The 20,670-nt window shown below is 35.9% G+C and overlaps 1 protein-coding gene across 1 annotated transcript; it reads left to right on the top strand.

Moving 5' to 3' along the window:
- The first annotated feature begins 3,077 nt into the window (after positions 1 to 3,077).
- Positions 3,078 to 18,410, top strand: LOC137246070 (cilia- and flagella-associated protein 184-like). Its single transcript, XM_067777168.1, has 4 exons — positions 3,078 to 4,253; positions 4,471 to 4,575; positions 17,665 to 17,752; positions 18,013 to 18,410. Exons 1-4 carry the CDS (start codon positions 3,078 to 3,080, stop codon positions 18,408 to 18,410), a joined length of 1,767 nt encoding a protein of 588 aa, XP_067633269.1.
- Positions 18,411 to 20,670: the final 2,260 nt, after the last annotated feature.

Genomic DNA, 20,670 nt, shown 5'->3' on the forward strand with positions numbered 1-20,670 from the left:
TGTTTTGTTTTGTTTTGTTTTGTTTTGTTTTGTTTTGTTTTGTTTTGTTTTGTTTTGTTTTGTTTTGTTTTGTTTTGTTTTGTTTTGTTTTGTTTTGTTTTGTTTTGTTTTGTTTTGTTTTGTTTTGTTTTGTTTTGTTTTGTTTTGTTTTATTTTGTTTTGTTTTGTTTTGTTTTGTTTTGTTTTGTTTTGTTTTGTTTTGTTTTGTTTCGCTTTGTTTCGTTTTGTTTTGTTTTGTTTTGTTTTGTTTTGTTTTGTTTTGTTTTGTTTTGTTTTGTTTTGTTTTGTTTTGTTTTGTTTTGTTTTGTTTTGTTTTGTTTTGTTTTGTTTTGTTTTGTTTTGTTTTGTTTTGTTTTGTTTTGTTTTGTTTTGTTTTGTTTTGTTTTGTTTTGTTTTGTTTTGTTGTGTTTTGTTTTGTTTTGTTTTGTTTTGTTTTGTTTTGTTTTGTTTTGTTTTGTTTTGTTTTGTTTTGTTTTGTTTTGTTTTGTTTTGTTTTGTTTTGTTTTGTTTTGTTTTGTTTTGTTTTGATTTGTTTTGTTTTGTTTTGATCTGTTTTGTTTTTTGTTTTGTTTTGTTTTGTTTTGTTTTGTTTTGTTTTGTTTTGTTTCGTTTTGTTTTGTTTTGTTTTGTTTTGTTTTGTTTTGTTTTGTTTTGTTTTGTTTTGTTTTGTTTTGTTTTGTTTTGTTTTGTTTTGTTTTGTTTTGTTTTGTTTTGTTTTGTTTTGTTTTGTTTTGTTTTGTTTTGTTTTGTTTTGTTTTGTTTTGTTTTGTTTTGTTTTGTTTTGTTTTGTTTTGTTTTGTTTTGTTTTGTTTTGTTTTGTTTTGTTTTGTTTTGTTTTGTTTTGTTTTGTTTTGTTTTGTTTTGTTTTGTTTTGTAATTGATCGTTCAACACAAGGCAATTAATGCTACAACATCAAAATATCGACCAAAAAATCCTCTGCTGTAAACGCGCCTTAAAGATTTTGTATCGTCCTTAATATGAAAAGAAAAAGCGAGCGAAGCACAATCACAACAAATAGTAAAGATGCAAGTCAGAAATTAATTATAAATCTCTCACAGAAATTATAACAATGATCAACAAATTTTTTCCAAAATTTCAAAAACAACTCAAAATTTTGGTAATAAAAGTCCAAAAGGAATATGTCTCAAGTTCGAGGCAATAGAAAAGTCAAAAGCAAATGCAGATATGAAAATAAATCAACTCAAACCGAACGCGGACGCTCACTAAATCCCCTAGCAACAATAAATGGTTCAGTTATTTTGAAAATTACTGATTATACAAAGCCGAATGAAAACGATTGCACAAGTTGTGAGGAAACATCTGCAAGCGATGAGACATCGTACGCTTCATCTTATTCGGGCATACAAAAGCACACAACGATAAGAAATCCTATTAACGTTACAGAGAGCGCTAATCAAACCATCGACGTTTGGCGTACCTCAAGCGTTGGTGCTTATGATTCTTCAGATTCAGATGGTGATGTCGAACATAGACATAGACAATCATATGATTATTTGGAGGGCGAACGTATGGTTACATCGCTGGGTGATTTGGTTTTGAGCGACAGCGATGAGGGAGCTCAACAAATGCGTTTGACTGTGACCACAAGCAATGAAGAGAAATTGGCAAAATTTTTATAGATAGCAAAGTTTTTTCGGGTAAACAATTTTATTTATAAGTTTTTAGGATCCTCAATTAGGTAAAGGAAAAAATAAACGAGATATAATATAAATAAATTGTTTTAGTTTCTTATCTCCGGCGAATGTTATATTAAGAGAAATTTTCGACTAGACTGATTGATTTTTTATCGATTTTTTACAGTGGAACAATTGACCTTTTTTGTTAACAAACTATTTCAGGGGGTCAATTCTCTAACTGTGCAAAAGTGAAAAATGTACACTCATTGAAAACTCATTTGCACACACAATTTACACTTTAAATTTTCATGCGATTCTGTAAATTATTGTGCATATTGTTTTGCTGAATGAGCGCTGAATGTAAAAGTCTTATGCCAGTGAGAAAATATTTATCAAACGCCATGAAAACAAGAATGTCATTCTGCAACAGTGCGTATGAGTTTTGAATGTCAGTGTACACTGGCTGCCAAGAAAACTCACGAAGTTTTTATCAGTGAGTTTTTTTGTTCACTGTTTTGCTTTACATAATCAGAATTTCAAAGTTTACACAATTTCTTGTGTATACTTTAAAACTCAACAGTTAGCGACTCTAAAGCTGGAGACATTGGTGCTTTATCGGTAACCGTATCGGTAACTTTTTAACAGCTGATTCGACCAACCTTATGAGAATCAATGCAATCGATTATTGGTGCCGCTAAGGTCGTAACCGTATCGTAGCCAACCAATTGGGTTTTGGTTTTCCGTCGTAACGATAAACAGCTGATTACGTTAGGGATACGGATACAGCGATACGACATACGGCACCAATGACTCCAGCTTAAGGCGTGCATTGTATGCCGGAAAAGGGGGACACAAAAACTACATAGTATTTGGAAGAGTATTTCATGTCGGATTGAATCTGCGTATTTGCGTCTTGACAGTCGGGTCACTCTTGAGGGACATAAATCTAAATAATCTTTGAAGGACTTCGTCTATCTGGGAATCAAAAGCAACAGCGGAAAAATGTCAGTATAACATTTCATGTTATTATTATTATGTAATTCTTCTCACTCTTATGTTCCTAATGTTCGTGCCCGCGAGTGCGTGCGCTGTCGTTGATCGACAGCGTATGTTTCATTTCTGCGTACATGTATCTTTTGTTATCTTGTGCTGACTCGTTGTTGTCGTGCAGCATTATATGCTAGTACCTACATAGTGAAATTTTTGGTATTTTATAGTAATGTGCCATATATGCTTACATAACTTAGGGAAAAGTACTGAAAAATATTCAATTCAAATGTGATGTAATTACGTTTAAAGAAATTTTATGTTTTTTGCTATTTACGTCTATTGAGTCATTCAAACAATTTTCGTTCGAGAGACGGTTTCACGTTTTATTAGTTACACATATTTAAGGAGAATCTATTTTTTGCTTTTTTTCTTTTGGCTCACCTAACATTATGTCAGCAAAAGAAACTTTAATATTACATAGGAAGGAGAAATCGGCTCCTTCAGGAAATGACCACGCGCAAAAAAACACAAGTTTAAGGGCCGAAGCCGCTTCGCCGTCACAGATTCTTAGCCAAGATAGAAGCATTGAGAAAATAGACAGTCGCCAGGAACGCGAAGTACAACGTGTAATACTTGAAGCTAATTTAGCGGACTACGAAATATCTTCAAGTAGTGAATCGGATATCTCTAAGGATGATGAAGATGAATTATCTTTTAATTTTAATGATTTTCTTGAAACCTTCAGTGGAGTACCAAGCCTCGAGGTTTTATCAATAGCCTCTGGGACTAAAAAAGGTATTCGCACCACAGATGGCAAAGACCAAGAGGAATCGCTGCAAAAAGATGTAGGTGTATTTGTAGATCCACTCACTGGAGAAGTTATAGCAGAGAAAGTTCCAGTTGAAGTAATTGAAGAGGAAGTTGAAGAAGAAGAGTTAGAGGAATCTATAGAAACAGAACCATTATCGGCGATAATATTTTCTCTTTCAGAGGATACAGGATTAGCAGCACTATTAGAAACCCCGGCAGAGGAATTCGAAGTCAAAGCTGAAGAAGCTGAAGCTTTGGATGATTTCCTAATGCATGATGTAGTTGTAGAGCAAATACCGTCGAGAGATTTATCTAAAGAAGCACTGGAGCAAGAAAGATTGCGTCTTCTGCTTATTGAAGAAACGGAGAACTTTTTAAATAAACTTATTAATCAAGCAGTAGCTAAATCGGAATATAAACATCCGGACACCATTCTGCGCGAGAGCTTAGATAAATTTCTATTAATGGAGGAATTATGTAAGAAATTGGAGGAGTTGGAAATCGAACGAAAAGTGCAATTTCATCTTAATCGTAAAGTTATCGATTATTATAAGCGTAAGAAAAGCTTTCAAAGAATCACCGAAGAACCTGAAGAATTGGAAATGAAACATGCAGCTAAACTTAAAGAGGTCACAAAAAAATTGGATCAAATGCTTGTAGTCGAAAATCGATTAACAGAGAAATTTGAAGAGATTGCGAAGGAATTGAGAGCAAAAAAGATAGCATTGCTCCAACAGAATATTGATAAAGAGAAAGAATTTGAAGCTCTCGTGCGTGCGAGTCTTATCAAAAGCAACAATGGCAGGCTAGCTGTGGTAAGTTTGAAAAATGAGTGTGAAGGAAAAAGTAAGCGTAAAGTAAAGTTCCTAGTACTTATAAGAGAATATAAAGTATTTAGCTCACATAAATATAAATAGAGTTAATTGAAATTTAAAAAAATTCAAACCAAATATTACATACACTTTGTTTATGGAGCACAATATTTTTAAAGTTAAACTAGCTCTACATTGTGTTTAATTTTCTCATCTCTAGATTATACCTCCGCTCATTGAAGAAATTAATAATTTTCGAAAGCATGTATCCGACAAGCGATTACAATTAATCCAATTTCAACATACCGCGGCTGTTCTACAAAAGGTTAGTTAAATTTTAATATTAATTATGAAGGCAATCAACCAAAGGATTTCACATTCGTACTCCTTGTTTGTTTATGGTTTTCAATATAAAGTCCCAATGATTTTCGTCCTATAAGTATCTTGCCTGCACTGTCCAAAGTAATTGAGTCTATTATGTCTGAGAAAATCCATATACATTTAATCGTTTTGGCTTGTTATCTCCGTTCCAGTCTGGTTTTAGAGCCAAGCACAGCTGCACCACGGCTATGATCAAAATATTTGACGACATCCGCATACCATTTCACAACGACCATATCACGCTGCTGCGTTTGCTAGACTTTTCTTAGGCATTTGATTCCGTCAATCAAGAACTACTGTGTTCAAAGCTATTAAGATACTTTGGGTTTGCCTTACATGTCACGCCCTCTTGTGGAGACTAATGAATTATGTTCTGATTTCAACAAAGACCTATCATTTATCGCATTTTGGGCTTTGCAAAACGGCCTTCGCTTGAACTGCTCTAAGTCCTATGTTCTCCCTATATGCAACAAACGCGTCGACTCCTTAACCATTCCACCGGTATGTTTAGGAGATAAGAGTGTACAATTTGTTTCAAATGTTACTAATCTAGGTTTTATCATTAATTCTAGCCTAACATGTTCCGATCATGTCAACTCTATCATAAGTAAAGTTTATTATGTTTTACGTAACCTACGATTTTTGCCTCATATACTCCGGTTTTCAATAGGAGAAAGCTGGCTATACAACTTATACTACCCATCATTTGTTATCCTGAACTCATCTACAGCAAGATGGACTCCCAGTCTGCTCATAAAATTGAAGTGGTGTTCAATAATGTCACGAGATATGTATACGCACTAACAAGATACGAGCATATCTCTGCATGGAAATCTAGTCCCTTGGGCTATGAAATTTTGGAGTACTTAAAGCAGACATCGGCGTTTCATAGATCAATTGATCAGACAAGCAGGTTATGCTCTTCACACAGACAGGTTGCGCTCTTTGCTTACCAAATGATTTAAGCTGCAGACATTGGTGCTTTATCGGTAACCGTATCGGTAACTTTATAACAGCTGATTCGACCAACCTTATGGGAATCAATGCAATCGATTATTGGTGCCGCTAAAGCGCCAAATACACGACACGAACATTTCCGCGAACATTCCGCAATCTTGTTCGCAGCTTTGGCCGTACACCATACGAACTTTTGGCCGAACATTAGTTCTCTTTCAGACAGCGATGAATACGGACAACAATTGTGCTGCAGCAATATTGCTCGCTGTGGCAATTAAGCGTAAAAAAAAGAGAGAAGATCGCAAAAAAAGAATTTGGGGTAAAAAACGAGCAGTTCTTGGACAAAGTGAGCTTATTAAAGAACTGGAATTCACGTCACAAAATGATTTTAAAAATTACGTTCGTATGAGCAAGGCACCATTTGACCAACTTTTACAAAAAAATTTTTAATTTTTCGATTAAAGTCGCATAATCATTATTCTTTTTAATTCTATTACAATAATCTTTGCTTTTTACTTGCCACAATGATGGCAAAGATTTATACATTTCAATAAATTCACTCAGAAATTTTATACTCAGTTGAGCAGAGCTCACAGAGTATATTAAGTTTGATTGGATAACGGTTGGTTGTACATATATAAAGGAATCGAGATAGATATAGACTTCCATATATCAAAATAATCAGGATCGAAAAAAAATTTGATTGAGCCATGTCCGTCCGTCCGTCCGTCCGTCTGTCCGTTAACACGATAACTTGAGTAAATTTTGAGGTATCTTGATGAAATTTGGTATGTAGGTTCCTGAGCACTCATCTCAGATCGCTATTTAAAATGAACGATATCGGGCTATAACCACGCCCACTTTTTCGATATCGAAAATTTCGAAAAACCGAAAAAGTGCGATAATTCATTACAAAAGACAGCTAAAGCGACGAAACTTGGTAGATGAGTTGAACTTATGACGCAGAATAGAAAATTAGTAAAATTTTGGACAGTGGGCGTGGCACCGCCCACTTTTAAAAGAAGGTAATTTAAAAGTTTTGCAAGCTGTAATTTGGCAGTCGTTGAAGATATCATGATGAAATTTGGCAGGAACGTTACTCCTATTACTATATGTCTGCCTGATAAAAATTAGCAAAATCGGAGAAGGACCACGCCCACTTTTAAAAACAATTTTTTTTTAAGTAAAATTTTAACAAAAAATTTAATATCTTTACAGCATATAAGTAAATTATGTCAACATTCAACTCCAGTAATAATATGGTGCAACAAAATACAAAAATAAAAGAAAATTTCAAAATGGGCGTGGCTCCGCCCTTTTTCATTTAATTTGTCTAGGATACTTTTAACGCCATAAGTCGAACAAAAATTAACCAATCCTTTTGAAATTTGGTAGGGGCATAGATTTTATGACGTTAACTGTTTTCTGTGAAAATGGGCGAAATCGGTTGATGCCACGCCCAGTTTTTATACACAGTCGTCCGTCTGTCCTTCCGCATGGCCGTTAACACGATAACTTGAGCAAAAATCGACATATCTTTAATGAACTTAGTTCACGTGCTTACTTGAACTCACTTTATCTTGGTATGAAAAATGAACGAAATCCGACTATGACCACGCCCACTTTTTCGATATCGAAAATTACGAAAAATGAAAAAATGCCATAATTCTATACCAAATACGAAAAAAGGGATGAAACATGGTAAGGTAATTGGATTGTTTTATTGACGCGAAATATAAATTTAGAAAAAAACTTTATAAAATGGTTGTGACACCTACCATATTAAGTAGAAGAAAATGAAAAATTTCTGCAGGGCGAAATAAAAAACCCTTAAAATCTTGGCAGGTATTACATATATAAATAAATTAGCGGTATCCAACAGATGATGTTCTGGGTCACCCTGGTCCACATTTTGGTCGATATCTGGAAAACGCCTTCACACCACTCCCTTTTAAAACTCTCATTAATACCTTTAATTTGATACCCATATCGTACAAACTCATTGTAGAGTCACCCCTGGTCCACCTTTATTGCGATACCTCGAAAACGCGTCCACCCATAGAACTAAGGCCCACTCCCTTTCAAAATACTCATTAACTCCTTTCGTTTGATATCCATATTGCACAAACGAATTCTAGAGTCACCCCTGGCCCACCTTTATGGCGATATCTCGAAACGGCGTCCACCTATGGAACTAAGGATTACTCCCTTTTAAAATACTCATTAACACCTTTCTTTTGATACCCATATTGTAGAAACAAATTCTAGGGTCACCCCTGCTCCACCTTTATGGCGATATCTCGAAACGGCGTCCACCTATGGAACTAAGGATTACTCCCTTTTAAAATACTCATTAACACCTTTCTTTTGATACCCATATTGTACAAACAAATTCTAGGGTCACCCCTGGTCCATCGTTATGGCGATATCTCGAAAATGCGACCACCACTCCCTTTTAAAACCCTCATTAATACCTTTAATTTGATACCCATATCGTTCAAACACATTCTGGAGTCACCCCTGGTCCACCTTTATGGCGATATTTCGAAATGGCGTCCACCTACAGAACTAAGGCCCACTCCTTTTAAAATACTCATTAACACCTCTCGTTTGATGCCCACATTGTACAAACAAATTCTAGGGTCACTCCTGGTCCACCTTTATGGCGATATCTCGAAACGGCGTCCACCTATGGAACTAAGGATTACTCCCTTTTAAAATACTCATTAACACCTTTCTTTTGATACCCATATTGTACAAACAAATTCTAGGGTCACCCCTGGTCCACCTTTATGGCGATATCTCGAAACGGCGTCCACCTATGGAACTAAGGATTACTCCCTTTTAAAATACTCATTAACACCTTCCTTTTGATACCCATATTGTACAAACAAATTCTAGGGTCACCCCTGGTCCACCTTTATGGCGATATCTCGAAACGGCGTCCACCTATGGAACTAAGGATTACTCCCTTTTAAAATACTCATTAACACCTTTCATTTGATACCCATATCGTACAAACGCATTCTAGAGTCAACCCTGATCCACCTTTATGGCTATATCCCTAAATGGCGTCCACCTATAGAACTATGGCCCACTCCCTCATAAAATACTCTTTAATGCCTTTCATTTGATACACATTCCAGGGTTTCCCTCGGTTCATTTTCCTACATGGTTATTTTCCCTTATGTTGTCACCATAGCTCTCAACTGAGTATGCAATGTTCGGTTACACCCGAACTTAACCTTCCTTACTTGTTTATTGTCCATTTTACTTTTCCGCGCACGTCTGTTCCGTTCAGAAATTACTACGATTATGAGCTATTTCGCCATACATGCACGAACAGTTCGCGCAAATGTTCGCCAAAAATTAAAATATTTTGATGTTTGGCGAACATTTGCGCGAACTGGCAAACACCACCATACACGACAGAAAAGGTCGCAGAAACATGACATAACGGGAATGTTCGCGGAAATGTTCGTGTCGTGTATTTGGCGCTTAAGGTCGTAACCGTATCGTAGCCAACCAATTGGTTTTTGGTTTACCGTCGTAACGATAAACAGCTGATTACGTTAGGGATACGACTACAGCGATACGACATATGGCACCAATGACTCCCGCTTTATGCGGCAGTTACCCACGAACGTACGTAGAAAAAACGTGTCAGCTGACACGACCTATCTTATGAGTGTGCAATGTAAACGAAAACTCACCGACGTGCAACGCCCGTACGTACGTAGCCCGGAACGTAGAAATCAAAACAATTTTGATTTTTTCCGTAAGAACGTGTCAGCTGATCGCTCTCTCACTAGACAGAGTTGCCTAGTAAACTTTTGTGCGCTAATTTTTGACCGTTTGCAATTTTATGCAAAAACGCCTAATTAAAGTTTGAAAAATTGTGGAAATAATTCGAAATAATTATGTAAAAGTGCTGATTATAAATATTTAATCTATTTATACTTATTTAATATGTATTCCGGCCTTTTACAATATCAAAAATTAAATTGCAAAAAGTTGATGTTTCCATAAGCATACATGCAAAATGGTCAATGGCAACAGTGCTTATCTGTAAACAATACACACACAAATATGTTATGTACATATACACAGACGCACACATTGATTCCTACGTGCTTGAGAGTTCGGTCAAACGTGCTTCGTACGACAAACGTCCTTACGTACGGCACACGTCGGTGGGTAACTGCCGCATTAGTCTTCGCTGAACAAGTGGCGTAGCAACATCGTATGTATTTGCCGCATGTTTGCGCTGCGAATGTTAAAAATATGCATGAATGTACATATAAATTTTTTCGTTAGCATAGAAAATTGTTCGCTTTGCATATTGCGATTCAAAAAAATAGAAGTCATTTGCCGTCTTTAAGTGAGTTTTACAGCTCCGGCTCACGCTCAATTCTCACGGGAATGCTCCGGAGCAGTGAGAGACTTGAGAAGCAGATGTCGTGAAATTTTCGCACACGTGAAATGTGATAGGCAGAGTCGCCGCTGTTTTTCATTTAACTCATACGGAGAAAGGCTAAGCAGCGACATCTATTTTTGAAAAAGTAGGTATATTAAAGGCCGCGTTGCCCACCTAAAAAGAAGTAACCGAAGTTGATTCCATCGAGTTTAAATGCATCCGAATCTTACTAGGCCGGGGTCATATTTACTTAGCCGTTTGCTATATTCCACCGTCTTCTGATCTATCAGCGTATATGCGCCATATTTCACTGTTACAATCATTCAATTCGATGATAAAGCCCACGGACTCAATGATTGTTTTAGGCGACTTTAACCTGCCACATATATATTGGAATACCGTTGATCACAATATTGTCCCCGTATCATCCAAAATGCATAACAATGACATTTTGGATGGAATTACTGATCTTTGCCTTAATCAGATCAACTTCTTTCCGAATAAGTATGGAAAATTCTTAGACTTAGCATTTGTTGACGACATATCTAAATTCTCTATAAATCGGTGTGAATCTCTTGTTTTGCCAGAAGACGTTTACCATCCTTCTTTTGAGATAACTTACGAAATCATAAGCAACGAAGTCGGCTCCACTAACAAAACATGTGTCTCTACCAGATGCTTTGATTTTTCCAAAACTAATTTCAACAATTTAAATAAAGAGCTTTCTGAGATAACGTGGCCTCGATATAAAGGGGATGTAGAGGAAAACGTTTTACATTTTATTAAAACCATTTATACTTTATTTGAAAAACATATACCCAAACGCACATGCTCGTACATTGAACCAGTGCAAGCCTGGTTTACTTAAGATTTAAAAGCTTTAAAAAATAAGAAATCATGTTTATTCGAATTATATAAGAGAACCGGTTTACATTCTCATTATGCACAGTACGCTATTTTCCGTCGTAAGTATTTTGAACTTAATAAGAAGTGTTATAAAGCTTGCATATGTAAAATTAAAAGAAACATTATTTGCCACCCGAAGTCTTTATGATTTCGTAAATTCTAAACGCAGAACTAACGGGTTTCCTTAATTCTTTCACTCTAATTACTCTGCTGTGGTTGATTCATCATCTACAAATTATCCGTATGAGCTCCATTCTAGTAACTCAATATATGCCCCACATTTGCTGCCTGAAGATATTCTACTACATCTAAAAACCCTAAAAGAATCCTTCAAATACGGTCCCGATTTGATCCCAACATGTTTTCTTAAAAAATGTGCGGAATACATTTACCAGCCCCTTACTGATCTGTTTAACCTCTCTTTAAAAAATGGCATTTTCCCGACGGCTTGGAAGGAATCTTTTCTTATCCCACTCCATAAAAAAGGAAGCAAGTCGTCTATTGAAAACTATCGTGGAATAGCAAAGCTCTCCGCTATCCCTAAGCTTTTCGAATCAATCGTTACTAATCACCTTACACTTTCGATTTCTACATTGATAGATAGTTCTGCTTTTGTAGAGCCAAATCAACCACAAACAATTTGCTTGAATTTACAACACACGTCTTTAATGGGTTTAGAAACAATCATCATACCGACGTTATAACTAATACACTGATTTCAGCAAAGCATTCGACAAAGAACGCCACTCATTACTTGTTTATAAACTCGAATTGTTTGGTTTTCAACCTGGCCTAACTCGCTGGATCTCCTCCTATCGTTGCGGTAGAACTCGAAGAGTCATTTTTAAAAACATTTGTTCGAATGTCGCAGGTGTTCCCTACGGTGTGCCTCAGGGCAGCCATCTCGGTCCTATTCTGTTTTTGATCTTTATAAACGATGTTTCCACAACTATAAAATATTATAAAATTTTAATGTATGCCGACGACGTAAAACTTTTTAAGTCATACGCGTCGGTTGAAGAACGTTCTGCACTTAAGGCGGATTTAAATCGTTTAGTTACTTGGTGCAATGCGAATTTTATACCTCTCAACATAGAAAAATGTAAATCCATGTGTTTTTCACGTGGGAACATTCAGCCAGCTTCCTACACAATTAATGGCCAACTCTGGAAAGCGTTGATGTTTTTGTCGACTTGGGAGTTACAATGAATTGCAAACTTAGTTTCAACCCTCATATTAATGCCACAGTCAATAAAGCGAGAGGAGTTTTAGCATACGTTACAAAAACCCTTTTTACATCATTGGTGAGCCCGATATTAGAATATGGATCGATAATTTGGAATCCGCGTTATCAAGTTCAAAAACAGTTTTTACTTTTCGCTTTGAGAAATCTTCAATGGGACTCTCCTTATAATCTTCGTCCTTACACTAATCGATTAAAACTAATAAATCTTCCTACCCTTGCAAGGCGTAGAGAAATGCTAGGTGTACTATTTATGGCTAGACTTTTAAATGGATCGATTTCAAGCCCATTTCTTTGAACGAGGTAAACTGGAATGTTCCATGCCGAGTTTCAAGGCATTATAAACCTATAATTCTTAAACAATGCAGAAGCAATTTCCAACTACACGAACCTTTTCTATGTTTGTGTGAAGATTATAACTCTCACTCGAGAATAATTGATGTTTCGGACTCGCTCTTTGCCATAAAAAAGACGGTTCTATCTTCTCTTAATAATTAAAAAATTATATTTATACTTTTAGTCTATTGTATTTTGTGAATCTATATTTCTCAGCTGATGAGTTTCTCTGTAGCTGAGCGGTTTTAAATCTCGGCGCTTAAGAAGCCACTGCCTCTCAAAGACTCGGTAACAAAAAAATTAGAAATAACACATAAATAAGAATTAGGATACAAAAAAAAAAAAAAACAAAAAAAAAAAGTATAAAACAGGATTAGCCTGGTTTCATCGGGCCACTTGAGGGCAGTGCGCTGTCACAACGTCCGAGAAAAAAAAAAAATAAAAAATTAACAAATTACCTGGCTCACAAATTGAACCAGACTTCTATCTGGATTTATCTGGCTCAAATCGTTGTTGTTGCATTTACATGCAAAATTATTTATCTGGCTCAGAATTTTGCCACCGGATGATAGATTTTGTTAGTTGCTGTCTAAGAGGTGATAGCTCTGACACATAAGCAGTTTTTCATACAGGTGAGTTTAACACAAGCTTATGCATTATGAGTAGATTGTAAGTATTTTTATGGAGAACGGTGGAATGAGCGACACTGGCACCATCTGATATTGCAAAGGAGCCAACTCCCTAATTTTGTTCCAAGCAAATCATAAGAAGAATTTGACATTTGCTTTGGCTAAGGGTGTTGGCACACTTTGCAAATTTGAAGTTATTTTTCCCAATAATTAACAATTGTTTTTGTTTTTATCGGCCTGTTGATAAATGAGTCAAGGTTTGATTCGAGCTCAAGGCCAGAACAATAATTTTTTCTAATGATAATTATTGTTATTTTTTAATTTTTCTAAATTTGAAAAATTGTATTTTTGTTTTTGGAATAGTAAGTAGAAAATTTTTCAGACAACCTGCCATAGCTGCGCAGATAGATCCATTTCGAAGGGTGCTAAGCCTTCATCATCAGTACGCTTTAGGCATGCTGTGCTAACCATTTAGCTATACAGCGGTGGTGTGTTTGACTGGCAAATTTGCTACTTCTATTCCTTTTTACCAACCATATTTATTCAGCGTTGCGCCATCTGGTGCAAATCACTGATAATGTTGGATTTTTGTTTATTGTCAATTACTTTGTTTGACATTCCCAAGTGCTCATGGTTTATTAACAATTGTTTTTGTTTTTATCGGCCTGTTGATAAATGAGTCAAGGTTCGATTCGAGCTCAAGGCCAGAACAATAATTTTTTCTAATGATAATTATTGTTATTTTTTAATTTTTCTAAATTTGAAAAATTGGCGCAACGCTGAATAAATATGGTTGGTAAAAAGGAATAGAAGTAGCAAATTTGCCAGTCAAACACACCACCGCTGTATAGCTAAATGGTTAGCACAGCATGCCTAAAGCGTACTGATGATGAAGGCTTAGCACCCTTCGAAATGGATCTATCTGCGCAGCTATGGCAGGTTGTCTGAAAAATTTTCTACTTACTATTCCAAAAACAAAAATACAATTTTTCAAATTTAGAAAAATTAAAAAATAACAATAATTATCATTAGAAAAAATTATTGTTCTGGCCTTGAGCTCGAATCGAACCTTTCCCAATAATTTGTACTTTTTCTAACATTTTTCGCAATTAAAAACTGCAATATAACAATCGATTATGACACAAAATATGTTAGCAAGTATTTTTGTTGTATAGCGAGAATGTTTATAATAGTTCTTCGCGAAATTTTGTATGTGAATGGGCAAGGCGTAATAAACTTCAATTGCCAAGTCTGAAGTTCCTTCATATTTTCAAACGCAACATCTTGGTTGATTGTGGCGATGTTATTGGAATGCATGAGCTTGTGTTAAACGCATCTATATGAAAAATATCATTGTACCGCGGCCTTGACTGACATGAAAACCAATTGGTTCGCGCGATCAATGCGCTCTCAATTACCTATTTATTCGATGCTTCTTGCGTGAACTTGTTTAAGCTAAGCAGTGCATTGCGTTGAATGAATCTCAGTTTTCGTGCTGTCTATATTTCAAAGAGGTGAAACATTAAGGGCCCATTACTGATACTTAGCATAGACTTGACTTGAGAACGGTTACTTACAGTTCTGTTAAATGAACATTTCATGTTACTGATTACTCAAAACTTGGCAACACTTAACTTGACTTAGAAGTCTGTTGAATTTTTATTTTCTATGTAAGTTCTAAGTGACGTTTACATTTTGAGATGCCACTTGCTTGTTTTCATTTCATTTTGACATTTTGGCATACAAATTGACATTTATTGATTATGATGCCAGACTGTATGCGCTAAGTGGAATATAATCGTGGCTAAGTTGCCCAGTTTACGTAAAGTCAAGTCAAGTCTATGCTAAATATCAGTAATGGGCCCTTTAGCGTCACTCTCAGAAAAGAACACATTGCTTGCTTGTGTCAAGGCGAACTCAGTAGAGGTGGTTTTATCCCAACAGCTGATTGCTTCTTCTTGATAATTTTCCATACAAAGCCTTGTACAACAATATGTCAGTTAATCGAAATCAATGAAAATTTTCTTGACCTTCTTCTGCACGGCGAAATTGTTGAATTCGCTTTGCCACCAACTGGTATGGATTCGCCTTGGCTTTTGTTTTTGTATATTTTGTTGTGTTGTGTATACATATATTATTGCACATTTAAAGCGACGGTCTATGAACGCTATGTAAAGTATAATCATAAAGTATAATCTCTTCGGAGGATATCGCGCCTAACATTTATTTATTTATTTATTCTATTTGTGTAGTAAAAATATTAATAATCAATAACTAGGCCTGTATCGTGTTTTAGACACGTGATAGAAAACCATTTTTAAAATCATTATATCTCAGGATTAAGAGAATCGGATTGAAGACTTATCCACCATAAAACATAAAAAAAAAATATTTTAGCATTGCCGATTAAATCTAGTAATTTTTAACATCCTTATTGTGTTGTAACGAATTTACAGCAAATCCTCTTATTTGCAACCTTCTGCTAAGTTCGAATCACTAAACTGTTGAATAAATAACTCCAATATTTAATAATGCAAAATGGCCTTTATTAAAGTACCTCACAATAACACTGATACTTCACAACCAATAGCTTGCTTAAATGAAACTGATTGTCGCGCCTCTACTGTTGCTGCTTTTATACTGTGTGATTTCCTCGTTGCATCTTCTAGGCGCTACCAGAATTTACTTAGTTACTGGTATATAATTATAACTACAGATACACCTGTGTAGCTCTCATATGCGTGTGGATTTGAGAGCGACACTTCCACAATTATAATTGCATACTTTTGGGAGCATCTCAGATAAGATATCTGCATGTGTTTGTGCGTTGCTTCTCTGCTGCGTGTACGTACATATGTGTATACATAATGATTGAATTATTGATGTGCATAAAAGTCACTACTTAGCATTGGCTTAGAGATGACAGTACCCCTTAGTGTTGCTAATATTCGTAACATTATGTATGTATTCCTTCTATACCAAGAAATAATATTACGCATATGCACCGTTAGCCGTCTTTTTATCAGGTGCGGATATGTTTGGGTATAATGGACTGGTTTTTTAAGGAACAACAAAACTAGTATGCTTTTCTGAATCATTTTAATAAAGTCTGGCTGATTTTGAGCAACAACATCAGCACTGAAATCCAGCGAAGAATCAATCTTGCCAATAAATGCTACTTTGGACTAGGTAGGCAATTGAAAAGTGAGGTCCCCTCTCGGCGAACGAAAATCATACTCTACAAGTCACTTATCGTACCCGTCCTGCTATATGGGGCAGAATCATGGACCATGACAACAGCAGATGAAGAGGCTTAAGGAGTGTTCGAGAGAAAAGTTCTTCCAACGATTTATGGACCTCTACGCGTTGGCGATGGCGAGTAGCGAAGAAGATTTAATGATGAGCTGTACGAGCTATACGCAGACATCCACATAGTCTAGCGAATTAAAACGCAGCGGCTACGCTGGCTAAGCCATGTTATGCGAATGAAAGATGATGCTCCGGGCAAGAAAGTGTTTCTATCGGAACCCGACTATGAAAGCAGAGGTAGAGGGCGGCCCCACTACGTTGGAAGGACCAGGTGGAAAACGATTTCAACTCACTTGGTGTGACTAGTTGGTGCCGGCTGGCGGAGCGAAGGAGCGATTGGCGCACCTTGTTGGACGGCCATAACCGTTTAGACGGTTAAGCGCTAATTAAGTAAGTAAGTCTGATTTTGAGTTGAGACCCCTTATACTTCAGGGTGCGATTTATTGATTAGTGACAGTATTCTTATTTTGAATAAAGTTTTTCCTTGGTATATAAATTTAATTAAATCATATCATGTTAATTAAAAAAAAATAATTTTTTATGGTAGCTATGCCCCTTTATTGAGTTGCACTATAACTGAAACTTTACAGTTATTGCTAATCTACTTATACAAGGCGAATCTATACCAGGTGGTGGCAAAGCGAATTAAATCAATTCGCCGTGCAGATGAATGTCAAGTCAAAAGAAAATTTTCATAGAATCCGATTAACTGACATTTTGTTGTACAGGGCTTTGTATGGAAAATTATCAAGAAGAAGCAATCAGCTGATGGGTTAACACCACCTGTAATGAATTCGCATTGTACTTATATCTAAATGTTGCCGAAAAGTTGCCGTTGCTGCTGAAGTCTGCTGCTTGCTGCTGCCGTCATTTCCACAGGGGGAGTTGGTTTTTCCACGTGACCACATTCTTTCGTTGGTAGTTCCCACCTTTGAAATTTTTCCCTTCAACGTGATCAATCTCTTATTTCGCAAATACAAATTGCATTTATAGGTGCAATTGTTTGGGCCTGCGTAAGGGTGTCTTATGTCCAGACGTGTCGTCAGCAGTTTTGACGAATGTGGGAATAATGTTGTAATTTGGCCCTACACGAGCTGCAAGGTCAGCGATTTTGTTTTGTTTGTTTTGTTAGCATGTCACTTTGTAAGTGAGGAATATTTTATTATGCTAACATATATTGTTTCCGATCCGTAATAAAACACATATCCTCTATAAATTTTTCGTTTTTCTTTTTAGAAAATCGATGACTTTGAGAATAAATTTAGAGTACGAGAATATATGGCCTTGCAGACCGAAACAACAGAACTCGATAAGAAAATTGAAGGTAATGGTATACTCATATATCGGCTGCATGTTAGAAAAATCTCGCAGAATTGCTTACGAAAAACACCCTCAGTAATAGTTTTCGTGATCCCCATATCACAAAAGCCCACGAAGAGCATATTTTTTTGATTCAAGGCGAGATATCGCACTCAACTTTACACTTTATTAAAGCCATCACAGCCAAAAAATTTTCTTTGATACTGTTCTCAACAAGAAAAGCGCCACATTTTTACACTCCTTTCTTCTAACTTTCTTTAACAGAACGAAATGCAGATTTGGAGAATTCGCGCAGTCGCTGTAATACTAATATCCATGCATTTTCACATACAAGAGAAAAGATCGATAGTTTACGATTATTTAATCAAATGAACAAGAAAGCGCTTTTCGAATTGCAGTCTCAAAAGAAACTTGTGCGAGAAAGGTTGGTACACCTCAAGGTAGAACGTACGCGCTATCAGAAAGAAAAACGCGAATTGACATTTCAAACAGGTCTACTAAGCAAACCGAGCCTGTTAAGAGACTACGATAACACCGTGGAACAACTAAATGATATAAACAAGCGAGTTGAATCTTTACGTAAGCAACGCGTTGAATTATTAGAAAAATTGAAAAAGTTAGAAAAGATATACTCTGCAGGTGATCGTATCAAAATTAAATGAATAAACGATAAAGCTAAATGTGTGTTTTAATTTGGAAGGGATGAGTATGGGTTTCTTTTGCAATAATCCAGACCATATTGCTCAAAGTCATCTTAACACAATTTTGCAATCATTATGGAGGCAACGCCCTCTTATTGCTAATCTCTGGATGATGCAAAAGTAAATCCGAGTGAGAGGCAGCGCGGTCTCTCTGGTATCCTAAATTAGCTATGCGTTATGGGCGGGATGTATATAATGACCTTCCGTCTAAACCAAAGGCGGAACTTTCCAGCCATTATTAGTACCAGACAGCTAAATGGAGCTCTTGGTGCTGTTTTCTCCATCAACATGTCAGCAGCTGTAAAAAAAAGTGTTGCATGCTATAGAACATTTCGTATCCTCCATGCTAACAGAAGCATCGACTGTCATGTAAGGCCAAAGTGCTAACAAAAGTCAGCTGTTTGTCGGTTTTCCTGTATTCACAACAGATTTTTTGCGATTCGTTCTACGAAATATTCACAATTATCGATTTAACTGGGAGTTGGTCAACCATGTTGGTGAAAACGAAATGTCAAATGAAGCTGTCAGAAAAATTGCTATTCTCCAGGTGACTTCTAAATTAATTCCCACAGAGATGCAGATATTTCTGGGGGATTACATGCATCTCGTGTGCTCCATTTTATGCCAACTGTTTGAGGTTGGGCTATGTACACAATTGTTGAGATTTGTACAAAGTCGCCCACATTTCGAGAGCGAGCCTTTTTCAAGTCTATCCCAAGGACTGTAGCTTAGACTGCCTTCAGATTGTATACGATATGCAAAAGTTTGTCGCTCCACCAGAAATTTTCGACTGATTTGTTAAAAAAAACAACATCCGTAACAAAATCTGGATATATCTAGTAATAAAACTTCATGCGGAATCGACCTAAAGGCTAAAAATGCGCCAAAAAATGGAGTATAGCCTTTATGACATATCTCCTAACCAAGTGATTTTGGAACAAATATCAATATAGATAAATTAACGTAGAATGCAATCAGGATTAGGTACTCCATATAATTTGAAGGACTTTTAATAAGACGTAGTTAGTTTTTTTTTTATTTAACGGCCACTTAAAATTCTTAACCCGTGTCATTTGGCAGTTGAATTTTAAATTGAAATGCATTTTTGCAAAGGTAGGATGAATTTAACCTTCATAAGTTCTTCAAAATTATTGACGTCCAAGTTCTTTGGGTCAAATTCGACCCAAGCGGTAAAGTTGTGGTATAGAACTAATTTTACATATTAAAATGTTTTATAAAATATAGCATATTATATTTAGCTAAAATTCATAAATATTTTATACTTTTAACAACATTTGTTTCAATCTTTTCCTTTTCGATTTCGCAAAACTAAGCAAGAAACACATATTTAAATACAGTATATGGAATAAAAATATAATATCAATTATTTAAATTCAAGAAAAAAATTAAAATTGAATTCATAGCAAAATTATATCTAGATAATTCAAGTTTTTAGTTATTTGATCAGTCACATAAAACAATCGTTTTAGAATGCTCCGTACATACAAAGGTTTCAAAATTGGTACAGACTAATCCAGTTTTTTTATCTGACTTCTGGCATAGTTGGCATCGACGACGTCTTTTTGTTGTACTTTTGTCTGGTCTTGTTGAAATAGATGGCTGTTGATCTTGTTGATCCAAATCTTGAATTCTCTTACCGATTTCCCGAGATAATTTAGCCCTTGGTAACGTTTCTCTTTTTTTTATATAAGGCGCTGTAAGCTGTAGGCCTACGTTTTCCAAGAAGCGCCGGCGTTTGGAAAAAGAGTTTTCGTTTTGGCCTTTATTAACAGATGTAAATAAAATAAAAGCATTATACGCTGATATGTCAATCATATTGCTAAATATTACTTAGGGCCATCGATTTGTCTTTCTTTTGCAAGTATAACAGGGCACAACTTTATCTAACGTATCTACACCACCTTTACACCAGTCTGTTTTTTTTTTTGGATGTAAGATAGGAGGGTGGTGTTCTCTTGAAAACAAAATGTCGAAGAATAAAGAGGTCTTCCTTTAGTTGTTACTAACTCTGACTGCAACTCAGGCTTATTTTTGCGAATGGTTCCAACTAAAGTAATTTGTTTTTCCAGTAGTTTTTGTCCAAGTTGATAAGATGTGAAAAAATTGTCTGCAGTCACATTATGCCCTTTATGTCCAGCTGTCAAATCAAGAACTACACGCATACCTTGGGTTTTTTCGAACATGGCTCCTATATCTTTGC

Source organism: Eurosta solidaginis, chromosome 3 (assembly GCF_040869045.1).
Source record: "Eurosta solidaginis isolate ZX-2024a chromosome 3, ASM4086904v1, whole genome shotgun sequence".
Taxonomy (NCBI): domain Eukaryota; kingdom Metazoa; phylum Arthropoda; class Insecta; order Diptera; family Tephritidae; genus Eurosta; species Eurosta solidaginis.

Coding starts and splice junctions, on each gene's coding strand:
- LOC137246070 (XM_067777168.1), top strand. CDS start 3,078: ATGTCAGCAAAAGAAACTTTAATATTACATAGGAAGGAGAAATCGGCT. Junction 4,254..4,470: donor ACAATGGCAGGCTAGCTGTG/GTAAGTTTGAAA, acceptor TCTCATCTCTAG/ATTATACCTCCGCTCATTGA. Junction 4,576..17,664: donor CCGCGGCTGTTCTACAAAAG/GTTAGTTAAATT, acceptor TTTTCTTTTTAG/AAAATCGATGACTTTGAGAA.